The 21,265-nt window shown below is 39.8% G+C and overlaps 3 protein-coding genes across 4 annotated transcripts; 1 reads left to right on the plus strand and 2 right to left on the minus strand.

Moving 5' to 3' along the window:
- Positions 1-3,727: 3,727 nt before the first annotated feature.
- Positions 3,728-6,285, minus strand: mibp2 (muscle-specific beta 1 integrin binding protein 2). 2 transcript variants are annotated; one of them, XM_050048354.1, is made up of 8 exons: positions 6,006-6,284; positions 5,290-5,380; positions 5,028-5,076; positions 4,628-4,817; positions 4,457-4,528; positions 4,253-4,359; positions 4,064-4,158; positions 3,728-3,981 (listed from the first exon to the last, which is right to left on the minus strand). In XM_050048354.1, the coding sequence occupies exons 1-7, from the start codon at positions 6,029-6,031 to the stop codon at positions 4,073-4,075; spliced, it is 621 nt and encodes a 206-aa protein (XP_049904311.1). In that variant the 5' UTR covers positions 6,032-6,284; the 3' UTR covers positions 3,728-3,981; positions 4,064-4,072. The 2 variants fall into 2 exon arrangements, with proteins under 2 accessions (XP_049904311.1, XP_049904319.1); XM_050048362.1 differs by lacking the exon at positions 5,028-5,076 and having other exon boundaries at positions 6,006-6,285.
- A 5,904-nt stretch (positions 6,286-12,189) lies between these two features.
- LOC126394594 (uncharacterized) lies at positions 12,190-16,720 on the plus strand. Its single transcript, XM_050051517.1, has 4 exons — positions 12,190-12,284; positions 14,006-14,183; positions 14,265-14,506; positions 14,844-16,720. The coding sequence occupies exons 1-4, from the start codon at positions 12,261-12,263 to the stop codon at positions 15,141-15,143; spliced, it is 744 nt and encodes a 247-aa protein (XP_049907474.1). The 5' UTR covers positions 12,190-12,260; the 3' UTR covers positions 15,144-16,720.
- Positions 16,721-16,771: 51 nt separating this feature from the next.
- LOC126394586 (hyaluronan and proteoglycan link protein 3-like) lies at positions 16,772-20,867 on the minus strand. The gene is made up of 6 exons (XM_050051505.1): positions 20,621-20,867; positions 19,443-19,628; positions 19,128-19,350; positions 18,891-19,036; positions 17,749-18,051; positions 16,772-17,481 (listed from the first exon to the last, which is right to left on the minus strand). The coding sequence occupies exons 2-6, from the start codon at positions 19,570-19,572 to the stop codon at positions 17,192-17,194; spliced, it is 1,092 nt and encodes a 363-aa protein (XP_049907462.1). The 5' UTR covers positions 19,573-19,628; positions 20,621-20,867; the 3' UTR covers positions 16,772-17,191.
- Positions 20,868-21,265: the final 398 nt, after the last annotated feature.

The raw sequence follows: 21,265 nt of genomic DNA on the forward strand, positions 1-21,265 counted from the left end.
ATGCGCCCTGTTCTTGTTTTCCTTGGTTGTGTAACAGAAGAAAACAGGGAATATGTTAAAGGACGCACTGCAAAGCCATGAGTGAGACAAAGAAATTGTTTTCAGACAAGACGGCCACAGAGATGCAGTCACCTCTGCCGCCAGGATGGTTAGTGGTTGCAATGCCGTGTCCCGTCTGACCTGCGTGAGGTGGATATGTGATAATCCAAACCTTAACTGTATGGAGTTAGAGGTCTGAAGGGAGGATTTATAGTGTTGTTTATATGGTCTATTTGAGTCGACCACAGCAGACTGTTGCTTCCTCTGCTTTTTGGATGCACTGTGGAGAGGTGTGTAGGGGGGGAGAGACGTGAGCGATGCAGACAGACGTACACTCACTCATGCAGACAGTAAGACAGGCAGACACTTGCTCACATACACAAACAAGACCCATACTGCGGCTCTCATGCCAGTGTGGTGGCTGGTGTGGTTTAGAAAACTGCAGGGTTTGTTGTAGTCCATAAAGCACGGGTGTCAGAAAACGATGTCCTCTATCACCACAGTGCTATTCATCTATGAATTATTGTATCTGCATGAGGACAGTGAGTTAATTGTAACCTAGTTTCTGCAAGCAACCACTCACTTTACTGGAAGAAACATTGTTTTGACTCACTGTTTGTATCTTTGACATTCTAGCCGCCCCTGTCCATCATATTGCTGTGTAGAGTAAGACACAGAGAGGTAAAGTATAACTGAAGTTGAAGTCAATAAAGCCTGCAGCCATGCTTCAGTGCAATGTTTTCTTTTTTTCCAAGGAAGGCCGTGCCCGCAGCAGTCAAGCTTACATAACTGTTTATCTCTCACATTCAAGTCCAGACTGACCAGCTTGCACATGTTGTGAAGTAACACCCATTTTAAAATGAGTTAGCTACCCTTTGAGGGAATTAACACCGTCTCCAAATGATTTCAGGCGTCGAAGTTAAGTACATTATGAGTCACTGTTAAAATGCTGAGCCACGTGGGGACGTCAGCACACAGATCGCCTGGTTTTTGAGCATAAAAAATCATATGTCATGCAAAATAAACACCACAAAGTGAAAGTTTCTGCCTTGAAAAGTTTGATCCAAGCTAAATAATCACACTGACAAACGGGATGAAATATTTTGGTGTTTGTGCTGCTCCGAACTAAAGTAGGCTGCAGGAAATTCTCAAGACGGATAGCACTGTAACAGGATCTCCCACTCAGTATCTCTCTCCCCCAGTACATTTGAATGCACTGGTGGTCTGAACTATTCAAACTCAATCCACACAACGGCCCATGAAGTAAAGTTACATAACTTAAACTTGAGCAGCAGCCAACAGTGAATACTTTGCAGTTACAATTACATATACATTACTCAGCCTGTGGTTGTGTTTCAGAGCAGATGAATGAATATGTGAAGCCTCTGGTTAAGTGATCACAACAATTAGCTGGAAGGTCATGGCAGATGTGAACCTTTATGTGTGTGACAACACATGCAGCAGGTATGTTGAAATGTATCAGAGGAGAAATGGGTGGAGGAGGACTTGAGAAGTCGTTTGAGGGCATAAAAATGACAATGAAACCTCAATAATAAACTGTAACTTAACAACTCAAACGTGCATTGAAAAAACATGCTTTTAAGACAGATGTTCACTGTCTACCCATGTGTGTGTGTGTGTGTGTGTGTGTGTGCAGATGCTGTAGAAACACTGATGTGTCAATACTCATGCCGTCTGTCTGGAGCTAGAGAAACCCATAAGAGCTGCTTTGTGCTCTGTGAATAATGCAACACATGCTCTCTGTGTCAGACCGCCATTTGTCCGTGTAATATCAACATTTTAGGATTGTTTTATTCCAGAATGACACATCAGCGGGAAAACAGTGACTGTTTAATGGAAAAAGATTTCAGGCAATAGATCTGAAAACATTATGTGGTTTGTTTTCAAAGGCAGGTTAGTTGAATAAAAAAAACAGCACGGTTGGATCTTTTAATACTATAATGAATACATAACTCGGGGAAAGCTGTAACTATCCTTGATTATACACACAACAGTCGCATGCAGAACTACAAAGAGGGAAAAAACGACTTCTCGTATGTAGGCCAAGAGTTTTCTTCCTCAACTTACAGCGCTGACCTACTTCCTTTTCCATCCATACATGTCCATAGTAAGATTACATAACGTGTGCTTTCACGGCAGAGTGAAAAAAAGGCCAGTGTGAAACATATTTCACTCCCTCGGAGGGGTGTGACACACCCATGACTTTTGTGGATGTTTTAATTTAGATTTCATCGCAGTATTTTTCCAGTGAGGAAAAATAAATGCTTTACTGACGCACATGCATGTATTTTTAGTACTTTTCATCATTTTACTGCTTTATTTAACTTTAATATCATGCATGCTTTGTCTTTTGTTGATAGCCTACACATTTAATGTATCCTTTTTCAATTAAGTATTAATACACTGGCCTAATGCTTTATTATAGCATTGCATTAATGCACTAGCTTACATGTGGTGTGTTGGTTAAAAACCTTCTTTACTTATGCAGATGAAAATGAAGTCTTTAGCTTTTTATTACATTAACATATTGTATTACATTGACCACACATATATACATAAAACAGCAGCAATATATAAACATTATGTGTCCCTGCAGTAAAAACACATCAGCTATAGATGAACATTTCAGGCAGGATGCAGGGGACACGTCCCTGTCAATATTTAATACATGTACATTTGTCCCCACCAATAAAAACATGAAAGTAGCAGAGGACTTTTGTTTGGACAAATTACACTGACGCCATAAAGTGGTGCACAAAAGGCACAAATTGGTTCATAAAAACTCACCAGAATGCAGGAAATTAAGTGTTTGATGCTTTAAATTTTATGTCTCCATTGTTGAAACCTACGCCCATGCATTAGGCAGTGTTTGCAGCCAGGCTTACCGCAGCTTCATGGAGAATCTGACAAAATGGTGGAGCTTATTTATTGCAACTGGAGGAAAGCATCTTTTGAAATAAATGTCTTTGCATATGGGATTAAACCACACCTCATAAGACATTAAAAAAGGATTGGTGTGGGAGTGAAATCAGGTTGTCCATCACGTTTCTTTCCACTTTCTCCAAGTGATGGTCTGTTTGTATCCAGTGATGTTATTTTCCTGCTTAGAAATCTGCTGAACTTGACCTTGTTTACACCAATCAGGCTTTTACTACGTTTGTGGAATACTTAAATACATCATGTGCTGCATGTACTTTATCATCTTGGTCCAGTAACACACTGTTGTTATGCAAGTCATGCATTTACTTCAACTGATGATGAGTACTATTGCACAATGTTATCGCTCTGTAAAACCAATGAAGGTGCCTCTGAAGTAGCTTTGTCTGAAGGGTAAACTTCTAGCGAAAGTGTGTCTGCCTTTAGATAAGGGCTGTGTTCTAAACCTGAGGTCACGAGGTTACCTTGTGACTCCACTTATCACTCGCAACAACTGCTGCCTAGGAACAAGATAAGTGAGAACAGTCTGCTCACGGTGCTTAACTTAGCGGCCACCCAGGGCTGCAAGTGCTGAAAAGGGGAACTATATTTATAAACTTCAATTCACAAATGTGGGCTTCACACACGTGAACACTTCACAATATCTTAGGTATATTTTGTAGGGTTTCAACTTTGTTCAACCTTCAGTGGAAGAGCTGATCCTTTTAAAAATAATCAGAAGAGCACAGAGTTGACAGGAGGATCATTTATTGACATAAGTGCAACTATCCTCTGAACATATCCATCAACTCTCTCTGGAGTGTGGGCTGTAACAAAGCAATAAATATGGTAGATATAAAAACATGCCAGCATTTTGATGCCATCAGTTAAACATTTACAAAAAATCGTAGCAGTCAGCTAAATGAGCTGCCAGGTAGAAACTTAAGGCAAGGCGGTGTTCTGCTTGCAGGCTGAGTACATGCTCCTTTTAGCCGATCGTATGACCTGGAACACAGAAAAACACAATCAGAAACTCACACTTGGACACAAAGATTTTTGTGACATGACAGCTGGATGATTTGTGTACCTTTGTTTGTTAGAGAGACTTCTGGATTTTATTCAGGATGTCACCGTAGACAAAGTTGAACAGCTGTTCCTTTGACTTGGTTCCATCTAGCTGCACTGTAATAGCAAACATACAGTTAAATTAATAAGATGTTAAACTTCAAAATATGAAAAAGTGATGATACAAAAGAACCCGTAAAAACACACTTACAGACGTCAACATCTGAAGCCTCCATGATGTTCTTGTGTTTCAAATACATGGGCCAGACGTGGCCGTCAAAGAGGCCGGGGGGGTCTGGCACCGTGTAGTTCCTAGAGCTGCAGAGAGACACACCAATTATAAAAAAGGTAATAAAACAGCAGACTAGACTGTAACAACCGGTTAAGAACAGTGTCTGAACACTGAGGTACGTACCACCTCCTCTTTTTGCATTCTTGGTATGGGATGGAAATAAAGTAGCGTTGGTTGAGCACGTCGATCAAAGGTCTGCAAGGGAAGAGAAATTAATTTCAACGTTTACTGGTCCCCATTTCTTTTACAGTGAGAAACAACCCCAACAGAAACACAATGAACACATGTGCTTACCCGTAGGTGTAAAGCAGAAAGCCCTCCACAATAAGGATGTGAGTCTCCTCCTCCTCCTTGTGTTCAGACTTTGGGACGATCTCAGTATCCAGGGTGTTATTGACGCCATGAGACTTCTCGAACTTCACTGGGTTGTCCAACCATGCATAGATCGTACTCATCATGGCGTCCATGTCCAGGGCAGTGATGACTGGAGAGCAAAGCAAAGAGGGAGGATGGAAGGAAAAGGAGAAGCGTATAGAAAATTGCAGAAAAGCATGTTAGGAAACACATGATCTGGGATAAAGTTTGTCTATATTGCATGCAGGTAACAAATGAAGCAACACCACAGCTGGAGCAAACACACAACACACAAACACATACACGCACTCAAATCCTTTCATTAAAAACCCAGGCTTACCATCGTACTGCTTAAAGCCATCTTCACCAACTTCAATCTGATCTTGGGGCTGAAACATACATTGATAAGATGTACCAAGGTACATTCCACTACACTCTGCTATATGGAAGGCTCTGATAGTGTGTTTTTAGTCACTAGGTCAAACTGTATCTAGCAACACAGGCAGCAAAGTGTTAACACCCCACCAACTTGTGTTACACAGAGCAATCCCTTTGGTTAACTATATCCAAAATTCAATGAGAGATGTGTGTACGTGGCTCACCTTGAAGAAGTCATCCTGGTGAACCACACAACAGTTGGGCAGGTTCTTGATCAGTCGGTTGGTGAGGGTGGTTTTCCCTCCGTTGGTTACGCTGAATGGAACAAAGCAATAAAAAGGGCAATGAATGGAGGACAAGGACACCAACTTGAAAAGTTGTAAAGCTGGCAACCTTAAAGACTGGACAGTCACATTGAATATAGTGTCTAACATGCCCAAATAATACAGCAGTTATACATTATCAGTTTTCAGGTAATGCATTATTAAATATAAGTAATTACCCTTTACATGCCATTCATTTTCACTTCATTTTATAACAAAATTACCAATTAAAAACCGTTAACAGACACTGCTATGATAGTCTCTCAAGCTAACTCAAATTTTACATATTTAGTGGCATTTTAGGCATGTGTTAATTCATTGTGAAAAAAGGGTGGGTCAGCTAACACATTGCAGGTTTACTTGTCTCTATCACATGCCAGTAACCGTTAGCTTTAGCTTTGTTTAGCTACTGTATTATTACACAAACTATAAATGAAAACAGATATATTTGGAAAGTGAACAGCTCTACGACAAAGAAAAAGAAGCGACGTTTTGTCGCGTGTCATTATGACCACCCTCTCCTCCACGTGTACCGGCCTTTCAAGGCCTAGCAGCATCGGTTAGCTAGCTTAGCTTAGCATAGCTTAGCCGCCGTTCATTCATCCGTTGGAACTCACCCGCCGATGCCGATGATGTACTTCATGATGTCGGATGGTCAAAGCTCGTGGTGGGAAAAGTCGCTGAGAAGTCAAAACGTCAGTTAACCGGTGTCAGGATCGCGATGATCAGACGGGAAGAAAGCTTAAAAAGAGAAGGTTGCAACAGGAAACGTCAACTACTCGATTCCTCCATGGCACTTGTGTTGAGTGAGAGAGCAGAGACGATGGTGTCGCTCGGACGCGGTCTTCCACCGACAGAGGACCGAATGTTCGCTGTAGCTGCTACACATACTGAACACAGACGACGTGATTGGCTATTTAAACACCTCGAGCCGCACGAGAAACCTACAGCAACCAATCAGGAGCGGCTGTTACCGCAGCTCCCTCCCGCCTCCTCCCTCCGCCCACCCTTCACCTTCTAACCATAACCCATGATGTAATCTTAATTTTTAATGCAAAAAAATAGAAAAGACGCACAAGTTAAGTTCTATTTTTTTTACCCAAACCTTCATTTTCTATCAGAACAGAAAGTGGGGGTGTGTTTTTTCCCGCGTGCCAGTTTACAATTGCATTATCAATAGTCACTTTATTGTCACTTTACCATTAAGATAAGATACACCTTTATTGAACCCCAGTGGGGGAAATTTGGCTGTTGCAGCAGTGCAAGGACAGAAATACACAGGTAGATAAGTATATCTATATCTAAAATAGATAAGTATACAAACTATACAAAAAGAAATGAGCTGATAAGAGGTAGACCTACATAAACTATTTCACTTATACTAGTAATATACTTTTAATTTACTAAGCTCTTGAATGCACATCTTTTACAAGTAATTAATTGTTTTACAGTGGTATTGATGAATACTTCTTCCACCACCAGTGGCGTAAGGTAGTTACCACACACACACACACACACACACACACCACTGCCAACTGTTTATAAAAATGCCACAGAAATCTAATTTAGGATTCTTTACTACTTTCCCCCTGTTTGTTTCTCTCTTGTCCTTTAAACTGCTGCTTTTATGTTTAAAAGTCATGACTGCTTGCTGGGCTTGCAGATGTACTCAGCTTGAATATGTTATATACTAGCTGTAAGGATGAATACATATATAGTTTTTTTGTTAGTTTTCAATTTTTTTAGTTTATGTAGAATAAGTGTTTAACTTCATAATAGACTGCTACTATTTTACTCAGTAAAGAAGAGAAAAGAAATGGAAAGAATAGAAATGAAAATCATGACAGAGATGGGTTTGCATTTTATAGCAAATGGCATCATATTTAATTTAATGTGAGTTTTCCTAACTCATTTGGTGCCCTATGCAAGCATACCATGCCTCCCTACCCCCCATTTTTATTATTATTAAAAGCCTCCGTATTAGATTTATTACAAATGTGAAAACGGGCTAATAAGAAATCAACACAAATAAACAACTTAGCTAAAAAAAACATTATAAATAACCAATAATAAAGTGCTAATTTCTTCTTCTTCTTCCTCCTTTTTCCTTTCCTCCTCTTCCTCCTTCACCATACCCAACAATACTCTTGCATGTTCTGACTGTGATCATCACTCACTAATAAAAACATTAAGGTGAACTGCGTTGCCACGACGACCACACCCCAAACCTCAGCATGCTCTATATTCTTTTTTTTTTTTTCTAAATGCACTTTTTTTGGGGGGTGGGGTCAGGATGGGGGCTTTTGGTGCCCCACAGCCTCTGGGTGGCCCCCTAGGACACTGCTTATGTCATCTAAAGGAAGATATGCCATCATTTTTAAGACTTACATAATCTCAGCAAGACAAAAGTAGGCCAACTAAATACATCCCTTTAATCAGTAAGTTACCATTTTGAGCCACAGGGCATTAACCAAAGTATTTTCATTATGCAAAACTATACTTTTATTACACCTTTAATACTGTATTTAAGACAGAAATGTTGTTCTTAAATGGCTGAATGGTTTATAAGAAATTATGTAGCCCATTGCTGTAGTTAAATCACCCACCATACATCATTTAAAGCTGTGACAGGGACCACTCCTCAAAGCTACTCTCAATTTTCATACTCAATACTGTGGCAAAAGATCTTAACCTTACGTATTTTGAATATATAGTATTTCTGGTGTTTTAAATTGTGTTGGTTTCACTTTTACTTGAGTTTTACCCAGCACTGCACCTTTGAGAAATGATCTAGGAAAAGACTACAATAGACAAGACCTCCATCCTCTCGATGCAGAATATTGTCTCTCTGTCCACATAGAAGGAACATTCTGTGAAAACATACGAGACAGTGAGACAGAGGAAGTTGCAAAAACCAAAAAGGGAGTATATATGCAGATCATTGTTGGTGGTGTTTCAGTTATGTAATCTATAGGAAGACAGGGCCTCTTTTTACCACTGAGACCTTAACAGCCACATGTTAATTATAGGTCAACTTAGCATTGTGTGCATGGTGCAGATGACCTGTCAGTACATCCCCCCCTTTATTCATTTTCCATTTTAGCCTCATTGCATTCAGCAGTGTTATCAGCTGCTCACCTAACCACAATGCAATGCACACATAACATACAATGATAAGGCTGCCAGTGCTGTCACAGAGAACAGATCATAAGCCCAGTGTCTGAATCAGAGAGACAAAAGACAAAGGATAACATCTCTTGACTCACTCACATTGCTGTGGTGTTTATTTCACCAGCCTGCTGCTGACCTCTCTCTGTTTTGTTTAGAAACTTCCCAACCAACTCCATGACACAGTTTCCTGAGGTTGCACCAAAATATTACTTATGTTGGGGTTTGCACCCTCGAGAACCTCAGCTATGAAGAAGAAGTCGCCAAGTCAAGTGGAATTCAGTTTGTAAGATTTCTATTCATAGTTTGACGTTCATTCTGCCAATTTGGAGGAGATTTTCTTGGATTTATTCAACTTTAGAACAATATAAAAACTTCCATATTCATGGACTGAATCCAGTAAATGTTTCGAGGGGGGCCAAGCTGAGATTAATAATTAATTCAAAATAAAACCGTTAATATCATCTTGGTTCAGAGGCCAGATGGACATTTTCCACCATTTTCCGCCTTCTCATTTGACTTATATGTGATACAGTGACAGTTCTGTCACCTTCTACATGTGACTGAGAGATACTTGGAAATGGAAGTGTGACACCTCAGGCCTGATCATGTTTTCCATGCAATTACTACATTTTGGTGATAAAGCTCTTTTCTGTGAAACCTCGTTTTTGTTCACTCCCATGATGCGATCATTAATTTACCACGCATGCACTGTCGGCTTTACACTTGCAACCATGGGCGGATTATAAGAGAGAGAAAGGGGCAACTGGGCCAGATATGCAAAAGGCCCCACCACCTGTCCTACACAGACACACAGATTTTGGATGTTTTGTGTCTCCTTGGAGTTGTTTTGCCCATTTTTGTAGTTATTTTGTGTCTCTTTGCCCTGTGATAGTGGCAACTTGTTTAGGGTGAACCCTGCCCCTTGCTCAGGGTCAGCACCCCCGTGACCTTGAAGATGATGAGCAGTTACTGAATGAATACCCCTAACACTTTGGGCCCTTGGCTCTGTGCCCAGTAGACCTGTTCAATAACCCATTCATGCTTGCAGGTCTATTACCCTCTATTTCAGCTACAGCATGCAGCGTATCAGATGTGTCCTTTAAGTTTGAACCAAACAGTGTTAGGTAGCACATTTATAGCTTAGCAGTGCCTGATGGTTTGTAATGAACATCTTGAATATCACAAAAGGAAGTTTTAATGTTGTGTTATTCTGCAGCTTCATTACGGAGCAATGCAGTCCTCTGTTGTATCAAGTTAAAAAGGCAACACATTTTTGATGTATCACATGTGCTAGTCAGTGGTGGAAGGAGTACTCCTTTACCTCATGCATTCAGAATGTACGTCAGAAAATCTAAGTTATCAAAGTACATAAACATATCAAAAGTAAAAGGATGAATGCAAAGAAATGGCTTCTGTCAGGTTTATTTTATATTTTATAGTTATAATATTCTGTTAGTTCTCATGGATCACTGTAGAAACAGTGTTTCAGTGCTTTAGCTGTCAACCTAAAGAGTAACTATAGCTATCAGATAAATATAGTGCATTCATTCTTTCTGAAATATAGTGGAATGTAAAAACAGTAATAAGACGAGCTTTATGTTCTAAAACTGACTAGATATTAACATTTATTTCATATATTTGGCAGTGAAATGATCACATCTCATCACAGGCTTTTATTTGGTTCCCGTCTTGTGAGATTTGGTGTCATTTAAACACGTGTATATGTAGCTATAAAATGACGCAGTCTGCTCCTTTCTTTTTCCATGTAACTTTTTTCCCCCGTGATAAGTTGCAGTGACTTCAGTAAGCCTTAAATAAACCTTATTAGTGTTTCCACTCACACAAATATTGTGTCACACACTTTCAGTCATGGGTGTGGAGGTCGGAGGATGAATCTGCTTCCTTTTCCAGTTGTTGTGGCTCCATTGTACAGTCTTATTCATGTGTATAATGACTCAATGTTGCATCGACACTTCACATGACACTCGCTCACTGCTAATGCAGCTGTTCAGTCTGTCTATATGGCCATTTTGTGTAATCTGCTTATCGTAATAGCCCACATGAACTTAAATTGCCCGTACTGAAATTCAGTGACCGTTCAGCTGTGACTGGTTTTATAAGTGGAGCTTTTCTCGCTGTTTTTCCTGACATGAAGACCTGAGATGCTGAATCAGCTGCAGAGCAAATATTACACTGTCCCACATATGAATGTCTCATAAACCTGAGAGATACTGCGGGGTCTGTGAACATACTGCAGTGACTGTACACTCTGTTCTCCTCTGCTTTTTCCCCCCTCAGTGTTTAAACATCACATTTCAGCTCAGATTTTTTGGCAGTCACATTTCCATCATCCTACATTCTTCACATTTAATCTGATTGTCTTTCCATAAAGGCAAAATTTTCTGCATGACTGTAACTTACTCACACTAAACTTGTGAAAATTGAGGACATATACTGTCCAATTTGGCTGTGTTATACAGTTGGTGGATTGTGTCAAATCAAGTTGTTGATTAGGACATAAAACCTCAAGTCACTCTAGGGTGTTGTGATATAACAGAGTGAGTTAGTAGAGTTTAATAGTTACTGCACATTTTGTTCTACTCTCATTGTTGACTTGAAGCATCCAAACATCTGACTGCCATCTGCTGGCTGTGATGAAACCTCAGTTTGAGAAGTTAAGGTCATGTACAGTACGTCCTCTCGGCCAGGTCTCCATTTAGATCCAAGGACAGTTGGACTCATGTGCCTTCATGCTATGTTGCTTATGTCTTTTTTCTGTCCTGAGCTTGAAATCTCATTAGAACATGATTAAAAACTTAGGAAATTCCCTAATAATGTTATCAGAACTTTCAATAACTTTGTAAGGACATTTCACTTTTCAGTAACTTGTATGTATGAACATGCTTGATGGCAATGACATTTAAAGGAATAATGAAAAGAGAAAGAAAAAGAAAAGAATATTGTGTGTGTAAAAAATGTTCAGACTTCATTTCAACCTTGCTTTTATTGTGTGTAGCTTTGCCAACATATTGGCTTGGCATGACAATGATGTATTTTAATGTGTATTTCCATTTACATGTATGAAAAAGTCAGGATTTGAATGGCATAATGATGTTCACAGTATCAAGATATTTTATTTGATATTCTTTAGTTTTGGTTTATGTTCTGTATTTTTCCTTTGTCAGAGTCTGGGTGCTGCTTTCATTCCAATTCAGATTTTAAGATGGAGAGAGCAGCTTTGCACATGGAAAAAACACAGGAATTAAATAATGAAAGTCTCTGAAACCTCTTCCCTCTCTGAGTCACTGCATTAGGAACAGAAGCATTCCCAAAGTCTTTTTTTGTTACATGCATTAACAAAGAGCAGCACGTGAGTGTATGACAATAAAGAACAAGAACGTTTTGAAGTGCAGTAAATAGCATACAAACATACATTTAGGACTAACGTTACAAAGAGGAAAAACATAAGATAAATGAGAGTAGTGAGGGTATTATATAACATACATTTGGAGGCGTAACTGCTTTTCCATTGAAAGTTTTAGCAATTAACAGTTTATTTCCCTAGCTGTACAGTTGGCGGCGGTAATGCGCCTGTATGCTAACTGTGCACCCGCCAACAAGGAAGAAGAAGAAGAAGAAGAAGAAGAAGAAGAAGACAGCAACAGAACTTGGTAGATGCTTTGAACTTTTCTGCGCGAAAGATGAACAAGGATCTACACCTTAAAGTAAGCTAAAACATGAATAAACGACAACTATTATGAACTATTTGCAATCATATTAAATCACATAATTTGTGAGCGCTGTGTTATTTAATTTTACAGCCATGTAGTAGACTAATTACCTCAGAGAAGTAGTCTTACTGTTAGCTAATTGTCTAGCTAGCTTTATCTTGTATGTAGCAAACTAACTAGTGCTAACGTTAATCATAATAACGTCTGTTAACTTTGTGTTAAAGCAGAAATGTTACTCTAAACTGAAGAGTCATTTTTGGAGATCCGGAGAGATAACTTTACCCTTCAGAGGTATCAAAGTGAAATACTTTTTACGGCTAACGTTAAGCATTTAAAGTTAGCACGGCTAACCGAGCTGACAAATGGCCATTTAAAAATTAAATCCGTGCATTAGTTTGTTTGCGCTGACTGTGTTAATGAATACTGTTTAAAATAGTAACTAGCTCATATTGTTCTTTTGCAGACGTTTACATCATCCCAAATTAATATCATCATATGTCAGTGTATTTCTGCGATAACGATATTCTTGACTATATGACAAATTAGTAAAAAAAAAAAAAAAAAAGTATTATTAATTTAAGAACATACACTTGCAACAAAATAATTGATATAGTTTTATATGTCAGCCTAACAGAATGTCTTCTAATATTTAGTAAGAACTAAACAGAAATTATTTCTAATTTCTTTAGTTTGTAAACAACAACAGTAACTCAGAGTGATATTCAGATTCTGTATACAATATTAATAGGTTAAAAAAAACGACCTCAAATTACACATTTAAACAGCTCCCAAATACTAAAAATGTACCCTGGGATCTATATTTATAAATCAACAGGTGGTTTCTTTCTTTTAGTAAAATCCTACATGATTGAGTTGGTTGTTTTTTCCACCTGGACCTTTATGCTCTGCCATTTCTCCTCTAATCATCACGCTGTAACCTGTGACAGGCTGCTATGCTGCTATGTCATGTTAGTTGATCTTGAAGAAGGCCCAAAGGCTGAAACGTCATCAAAATAGAAAAAAAGAAAATGCATATGGAGCCAGAGTGTGCAACACTTGTTTTCTACAATTAAGTCTATTGCCAGTAATCAGCACCCCAGTATAATTCTTGGTGTGCGTTACTTTTATATTTACCTTCACATATATGTAGTTTTTTTCATGTAGGTTTACATCACCAAAGGTTTATGACAAAATCACCTGAGACACCGACTCCTATGTGTGCGCGGTGAGAGAGGAGAGGGGGAGATGCTGTGTTGTTGCCGGGAGAGCTGCTTTGAGCAGTAACTCGCTGAAAGAGTCTGAGAAGTCCGGGGCTGTTCATAAAACACTCAGGACTCTACAGTTTATTCCACACTACTGAAGCTGCTCCTCTTTTTGAAACCACCGCAGAGTCAGTAATACATTCACTTTCAGCCGTGCTGGTTGTTGCCATGGGTAACAGTATGACGTCTATATGCCAACAAGTCTAACTATCATGAGTATCACGATATGAGTTTTTCATATCGTATCAAAAATATACTGGTATTATCGTGAACTAGATGATATGGCACACTCCTAGTTTCCAGTTTAAATTACTTGCATTTTAACTGTGCTGTATTTCACTCCTAAGAAAAGCAGACAACAAGACTCTTATTTGTCATTCCTCATAAGTAGTTAATGGACAGTGAATGCCTCTGAGGCGGTTTTGTTTCTAATGACTTACTTATCTGTTCCAGGTTCATGTGTCTATCCAGAAAGGATGCTCCCTGCCAGCTCTGCAACGATGCAACAATTGCTGCTTTCCTGCCAAATATCATTGTCCGTTTTGTTTACCATCCTTTTTCAAACCCACCAAACCCTCCAGAGCTAGGATTCATCTGACCAAGCATCTGAAGAGAGCCATTACTGTTGGAGGTAAAGTTTTTCTATTTTCTATTTCAGCAAAATGATTCATCGCCTGTTCATTCATAATTAGATATGTTATTCATATTTCAGAGTACACAATCCACAAATGTGCACTGGGGTGCAGAAACCAGCCACATTACCACTGTTTGTACTGCACAGCCACGCTGATAAGGACAAGTGATTTCACTCGTCATCTATCATTCTGCGGCAAGCGGAGAGCTGAAAAATTACCTCAACTAGTACAGACGGCCACGACACAAAGAGTTGAAACTGAAGGAATGATTGCCCCATTGCTGACCCCTGGACGGGATGACATCCCTTCATTTGTCATAGTAAGGCTGTTATCATGTATAATGCACTGTTAACACCTTAAGTGATTTGTGTTGTCTTCTGGTAAAAGTTTCAAAGTAAAATGTTTCAATGCTTCAATTCAGTGGTGTTTAAATGTCAATATAACATATTCAGTGGCTACTAAAATTACATTACTTATGTATCTTATTTGCCTGTAAAACATAATCTTTGAATGTTAGTGTGGATGGACGAAATCTAGGAAAATATCTGTAACCACATTTAGTCAGTATTTGAAGTGTTATCAGTCACAAACTGCATTATCTTTGAAGCCCCCCAGATTTTATTTTGCTGTTAAGAGAATCTGTCTTGTCCTCACAGAAGAGCAATGATGACAGTAGCGATGGAAGCGACGACAGTGAAGACATAGCCATCATCTTGGATTCAGATGACCCAAACAGCCAAGGAGCGAGCAGCAGCAGCAGCAGCCGGTTAGCGACTCCCATCGTCGACTCTTCTAAATGTGACCGAACTGTACAGACAAACATTGAAAAACCACAGGACTGTGATGAGTACTACTTCATGAGCCTTGTGAAACTGTTTAAAAAGTTGTCCCCTCAGAAAAAGTCAGAGGTCAGGATGAAAATTGAGAGGCTCCTCTTTGAAGCTGAGTTTGAGTAGGAAAAGGTTTACACACTCACACTCACACTGTTACTGCTTATTACATGTTTTATTCAAAGAATTGTAAGGAGCAGAGTTTTGGTATCTTTACTTTAATATGCCTTTTTTAGGGGGGGGGTCAAACCATGGAATATTTTTGATGATATCTTTGTACTAGCCCTCTACATCTTAGGGAACATGGTGACTACTCACTCAGTTGAGACAATCCGTTGCCTTCTGGGACCTGTTTCACCAAATTTGCAGCATGCAAGAGGTGATTTGCAACATGACTGAATATTTTATTATTAAAAAAAAAAAAGTATGACCCATACTCAGGAGGACTTGCAAGTTTATCTGCAGTCTGTTGGCACCCATCAGTTCTGAAATGTCTCGCCCATAAGCAGTGCTCACAAATCGCCTCTGTGACAGGGGCCTCTGGTTTATTTGATACATATATAGATTTTATATACATGTTAGAAGTGTCTTTAAAGTAACTATGCAGTACAAGTTCCCAAGAAACAGCAATATATAGACTCACACAAAAGTAATCCCTCGCAAGCATCACTTTTGACCCACCGGCAGTGTATGGTGGTGTCTGTATCTGCAGAGAAGCTGCCCTCTGCCTGTATATTCTTATTTTCTTCTTATTTTGGTTTGTTTGGGAAGTTTCTGGGTGTCAGCGTTTGGGTAGTAGTGTGTAGCTCCCAGACATGGTTTGGAATTCTGTAAAGGAGAAGCAGCCAGGTGACACTGCTGTCTTCATCTCCTCTGCTCTGTGGATGCGAGCTGCACCTCTGTTTGTCTGTTTAATCAAGGGTGAAGTTTAGACGCACACACAGCTGGGATGGCCAAGTGGACAGGATGAAGCATGTGCTTCAGGTGAATTCACACACAATGCAGCACCTTTCTGCAGGGTTGTGCAGAGGTGATGGTGTGTCAATTTGTATTTTAGAATCTGTGAAACAATCAGAAAATGTTTCATTTCTCTGATTCACTGCTTTGTTCTCGTTATGCCTTTCTCTTTCTTCATTCATGATCACTGCTGCTGTCTCAGTCACATTCATACAGTCTATGGTCTCATTGAGCCGAGGAAATTGAATGATGTGTTAACAAACAGTAAGTGACAAATCCTGCATAGTATGCCTTTAAATGTGACAGTGTGAAGGTTGGACTGGACTAAAGGACAACAGTTTACACTGGATGAATATTTAGTCCACTCTGCTGCCAACAGGTGCTTTCTGTGATTTGTTATTTCTTTTTTCTTTTTATGGAGAATTAATCTGTATGAAAACACTTATTATGCTTTAAAGTAGTTATGAACAGAAGAGTTATATATGAAAATGTTTTGTATAAAAGGGAATAGTTAACACATTTTGTTAAGACTTAAGACACTGTAACTGACACTGTAAGACATAAATATGTACTGTATGGTTAATAAAGAATAACCAAAACCTACCTCAGACAGATGCATAGCAGAAGTCCTGAGTATTAATAATACTCGGGCCAGTTTATCCGAATGCACAAAATAAACCAAGCTGCCGTTGTTCATGTTATAATATGAATTGTTCCTGTTATGCAAATAAAGTTCCTGCAAGTCGTGTAAATGTGGGTGTTCAATTTTTGTTAGTAGAGACAGAAACATGAATCTTCTGTACAAAGGTTTTAATGTTCAGGAAAAGCTTTGTTATACAAGTTAGATTTCTAATTATGTAAAAATTGAGTGATGTGAAAATCACCTGAGGTACATGGTTATACAGTAGATTTTTTTGAGAAACAGAATTATCTCAACTCAAGTCTGCAGAGTAATTTCAATAGCTTATAGCATCAACAGTGAGTCAACATTGTAATAACGGCATTACACATGTCCAACAAGAGAATTTCACACAGAACATATTAATAGAAAAATAGGGAATAAAACCACAAGAAAAAAATGGGGCATGTCTGAAGAAGTAGCCTGAATATAACTTTGTGCTGTGTTTTCCTGCTTTCCTCTTGTGTTCTTCATCTTCAGTTTCCATATTAACACATGAAGCAGCTCATGAGGAAACATTTTTGACGGTTATCTAGATTCATTCATCAGCCGACTTGTAGCAGTAGACTCCATGCTTGTGCTGAGGAGGTGGGAAACCAAAGCTGCGCACCCCCGGCTCAGAGGGACCACAGTTTCTTCTTGGTCTGGTGATGGGGTACCGAACACTTCCATCTGCCAGCCAGCCGGCGTCACAGCGGTCCAGGCCTGTGAGTCTCCAGGCGGCATAGAGCTGCCCGACTTTGGCGACCTCGGCTCCGTCCTCCTGACACGCCTGCTGAGCCTCAGTCAGGTTCATCTTGTGAGAGGGTTGAAGATAGTAGACTTTACCTTTAACAAAACATATTTATTGTGATATTTAGAGAACTTTCTGCAGGTTCTGAAACATTTTAGTGTTTCAGACCAACAACATTAGACAACACTGTGTACACTGTCACACCGTCAGGGCCCACTGAGACACTCAAACAGAGCCCTCGTTAATGTTATTGTTAACACCTGTGCTCTCCCTGCTATTGGAAGTCAAACTCTGCTGTGAAAAACCCCTCCTCCAGGACCAGATTTTGAACCTGTGACATTGTTGGTCTCACACTACCTCACCTCTCAGCGAAGAGGAGAAGCAGAAGACATCATAGTGATGAAGCTGCAGGTGCCGCCTGCCGTAGCTCCGGACACCTGGGGCGAGGCCATGCCCCCCACAGGGCACTCTGGGCCGGGTGATGGGGTACTGGACTGTCCCGTCAGCCAGCCAGCCTGCACTGCACCAGTTAAGACCCTCTTTCCAGGACTGGAAGAGCTGTGTGAAGGTGGCCAGCGTGGAGCCCTGCTCCTCACAGGCCTGCTGGGCTGCCAGAAAGCTGAGCTGATAATGACCACGAGGGTGCTGGTAGGGAAACACTACACCTGGGTGGATGAATTAATTAGACAGTGTTACACAAAGGTATGTGGGCTTCAAAGGTTACTCACTGGGACACTTGAACACAGCAGGGACATTGTTAATGCTATAAGTAACACCTGTGCTTTGTCTATGATGAGCCAAAATGTCTGCTGTGAAAAAAGCCTTATTATAATGAAATAAAAGAGCCCCTACTTTTTACAAAATTTTATACTCAAGTACTTCTGCTTCTACTATTACTACACACACTCTCAGTGATAAGAATAATACTTCTAATAATGCAAGACATGAACACATCTCTATGTCAGAGAAGAATGGAATATGTTAGCTGCATGGATGGATTACTGAACAGGCCTAGTGTGCACAGGTCCAGCCCAGGGGCCCAAAGTGTGAGGACCCTCTTGGCCTTCACCTGCAAAATGTCACTTAAATTACCATGTACCAACCAGGAAGAGACACAGGAAGACCACAAAGGATTACCAAGGAAGTTCAAAGAGACACATCAAACAACCACTAAAAGACATAATCAACTAGAAAGAGACACAAAACGACCAAAAAAGATACAAAATTACATAAAAGAGACTCAATAACACACAAAATGACCTTAAAGAGGCACAAAGGAGACATGAAATGACTGCAAATAGAAAACTTGTCTCAAAATTACGGACAAAAAATGACCTTCAAGGGACTCAAAATAACTACAAAGAGGTGCAAAACAACCACAGGGAGACACAAAATGCACTCAAAGTGAAATAACTTCATCCATCCATCCATGAAATGTGAAAAGTTTGGACCCTTGTCTCTGAGAATAGAAGTCATGGTATCAGTGTAGGCGGACATATTGTACCTCGTAACTCCAGATAAACTGAAGAGCTCCTGTCCTCCAGTCCGTCCACCACCTCACAGCGGTAACGGCCTGTGTCATTCAGCTGGAGGTCAGTCATCACAAGTGCAGCATCTCCTGGGAAATCCTGTCTGAGCTGCACACGACCACTGAACAACAGATAACAGACATACTGGCATTTAATAAAAGACAAACAAATTCATACAAACATCAAAAACATTGTATATAATCCGTTACAACCTGAAGGCCCCAAAACTGTGACAGCGAGAGCCCAAAGCCACCAGCACGTCTGTCTCATGTCCCCCAGCAGCAGGCAGCCAGGACCACTTGACCCGCACATCTCTTTGCGAGCTCAACTCAGGCTCATACCAAAACCTGCATGGCATGGTGGCACTGCCCCCTCTGACTGCAGACACTGAGGGCTGAGTAGAGTCCACATGGAGCTCCACGCCACTGAAATGAACTGTAGATAATACACACCTTACATCAGTGACCTGAAGCCAGATAAATACACCTGGGTTATATCGGACATTATTTTATTTATCATGTGCATACGTTCTTTGTTGCCATTTCCACTGAGGAAGTCATGGTAGAAGAAGATGTTCTGTGTTGTAGGGGCAGTCAGGGCCAAACCCGAGAGCCTCAGCAACAGCAGCAGCAGAGTTTGTAGACAACACATCATCATCCTGGCTGTGAGGATGAATCCTGATCCTTAAATGCTCTCTGTGCAATCCCCAAAGCCTGTGGAGAGAAATCTGGTTGGCTCATTAGTGCCTCAAAGCACAGTGGAATAATTACTTTTGTATGACTGCATTATTTTTGCAAGAGTTTTCAATTAACACACAACCCTGTGAATTTGTACCTTTGGGAGTTATGGCAGGACAGGGCCAGTAGAGGGCAGTATGACACCATGTTAATGAGCTCTGTCTATTGAACAGGACTGACAACTATGGTGCGCTTTTAAGACAGTGAAATAAAGGTACAGATTTATCAGGTTATAGATTGTTTTTAGGCTGCAGCCATTTCAGTAACTGGTATATTTTGTATCTTTAGCATATTGTATACGTGCAACACCCGTGACAATGGATAAATATCTTTTTTTAGTTTGTCATGCAAACAATTATGCCTGGCCCATGGGCTTGCAAAACACCATGAAAATCAAACAAGCCGAACTAGAATCCAACGTTGGCCTAGCAAAGCCACAAACGCATCCTAAATAACTAGATCATCATTGTGTAAGACAGCTGGATCACTCACAGAGACATTTACTGTGCAGCACTGAAACATCAAAATATAGGCTATTCGAGCCCAATTAAACATGTATCTTGCCTTCCTTTCTAGGCTTTTGCCACAAAAGTATTCCAGCGTTTGCTAATCTGAGCACCAGAATATTGTCGAGCCATTTCATGACACATGAATCCTCTTAAATCATATTTTGTACAGTATCAAACAACATGGGGCTCATTTTCCACTTCACCAAAATCACACACATCACACACTTTGCTCCAATATGTCGAATTACCCAGCCTCAAGAAAAATATGGCAGTTGTTGATTAAATTTAAGGAACATATCTGACTTTGACGCCAGGTGAGAACAAAGAACTTAAAAAAATCAATTTAAAAATCGTACAGTGAATTCAGATGCTCTTTAGACTAATAAGGTGATTATTATAAAGATTACAGACCTTATTTGACGCCCAGTCATTTTTTAGATACGTATTTTCTTCACTTACCGTTAACACTTCGATATTCTGCCTGCGTAATTTAAAACCCCTCGAAGGGAAATCTTTGATGCTGTTGGAAAGAAATCATCTGTGTGTCCAGGAGCTCTGATGCACTCAGTGGGATCCTTGTCAAAGAACATGAAGCATCAGTAACAGATTTGGTCTCCTCTTTGTCGATAATCAATCAGGTGCAGCTATATGGTCACAGTTAATAACTTTTCACTGAGGAGTAGCAGAGCTGCTGCTGTCAGGCTACCTGCATGCAGCCAGTGAGTGAAGGGAGGACGGAGGTGCCAAGTAGAGAAGTTCCCACTTCAGTTTATCAGTATTGTACATTTATAGTTTAAGTCGACCAATGCAAATTAAAAATAAAAAACTTCTGGTGTAGCTTTGTTTGATTGGATTTTTTTGTATTTTTTTTTTCTTTTAATTTTTCTTTCAATGTTAATTTTAGCAGTTTCCCAGATTGTTTTTTTTGCAAAATTACCAAAAATTCACAGATTTAAAAGGCAAATTATTTAACTGAAATGCTGAATCTCAAACTCAACACCATGTTATTTATTCTACCAACCATTGATTTTTTAAAAACTTTATTTTAGGGTTTTCAATATCAAACAAAGGCTCAGAACATCATTTTAACAATTCAGTCACAAA

This window comes from Epinephelus moara, chromosome 1, assembly GCF_006386435.1.
Source record: "Epinephelus moara isolate mb chromosome 1, YSFRI_EMoa_1.0, whole genome shotgun sequence".
NCBI lineage: Eukaryota > Metazoa > Chordata > Actinopteri > Perciformes > Serranidae > Epinephelus > Epinephelus moara.

Excerpts from the sequence above, each read along its gene's own strand:
- mibp2 (XM_050048354.1), bottom strand. The coding sequence starts at position 6,031 with ATGAAGTACATCATCGGCATCGGCGG. Across the intron at positions 4,360-4,456 it reads GAATGCAAAAAGAGGAGGTG|CTCTAGGAACTACACGGTGC; the intron begins GTACGTACCTCA and ends GTCTCTCTGCAG. Across the intron at positions 4,159-4,252 it reads GGCTTCAGATGTTGACGTCT|TGCAGCTAGATGGAACCAAG; the intron begins GTAAGTGTGTTT and ends TTGCTATTACAG.
- LOC126394594 (XM_050051517.1), top strand. The coding sequence starts at position 12,261 with ATGAACAAGGATCTACACCTTAAA. Across the intron at positions 12,285-14,005 it reads ACAAGGATCTACACCTTAAA|GTTCATGTGTCTATCCAGAA; the intron begins GTAAGCTAAAAC and ends TATCTGTTCCAG. Across the intron at positions 14,507-14,843 it reads ACATCCCTTCATTTGTCATA|AAGAGCAATGATGACAGTAG; the intron begins GTAAGGCTGTTA and ends TTGTCCTCACAG.
- LOC126394586 (XM_050051505.1), bottom strand. The coding sequence starts at position 19,572 with ATGATGATGTGTTGTCTACAAACTCTGCTGCTGCTGTTGCTGAGGCTC. Across the intron at positions 19,037-19,127 it reads CACAGTTTTGGGGCCTTCAG|TGGTCGTGTGCAGCTCAGAC; the intron begins GTTGTAACGGAT and ends TCTGTTGTTCAG. Across the intron at positions 18,052-18,890 it reads AGTTTATCTGGAGTTACGAG|GTGTAGTGTTTCCCTACCAG; the intron begins GTACAATATGTC and ends TCATCCACCCAG.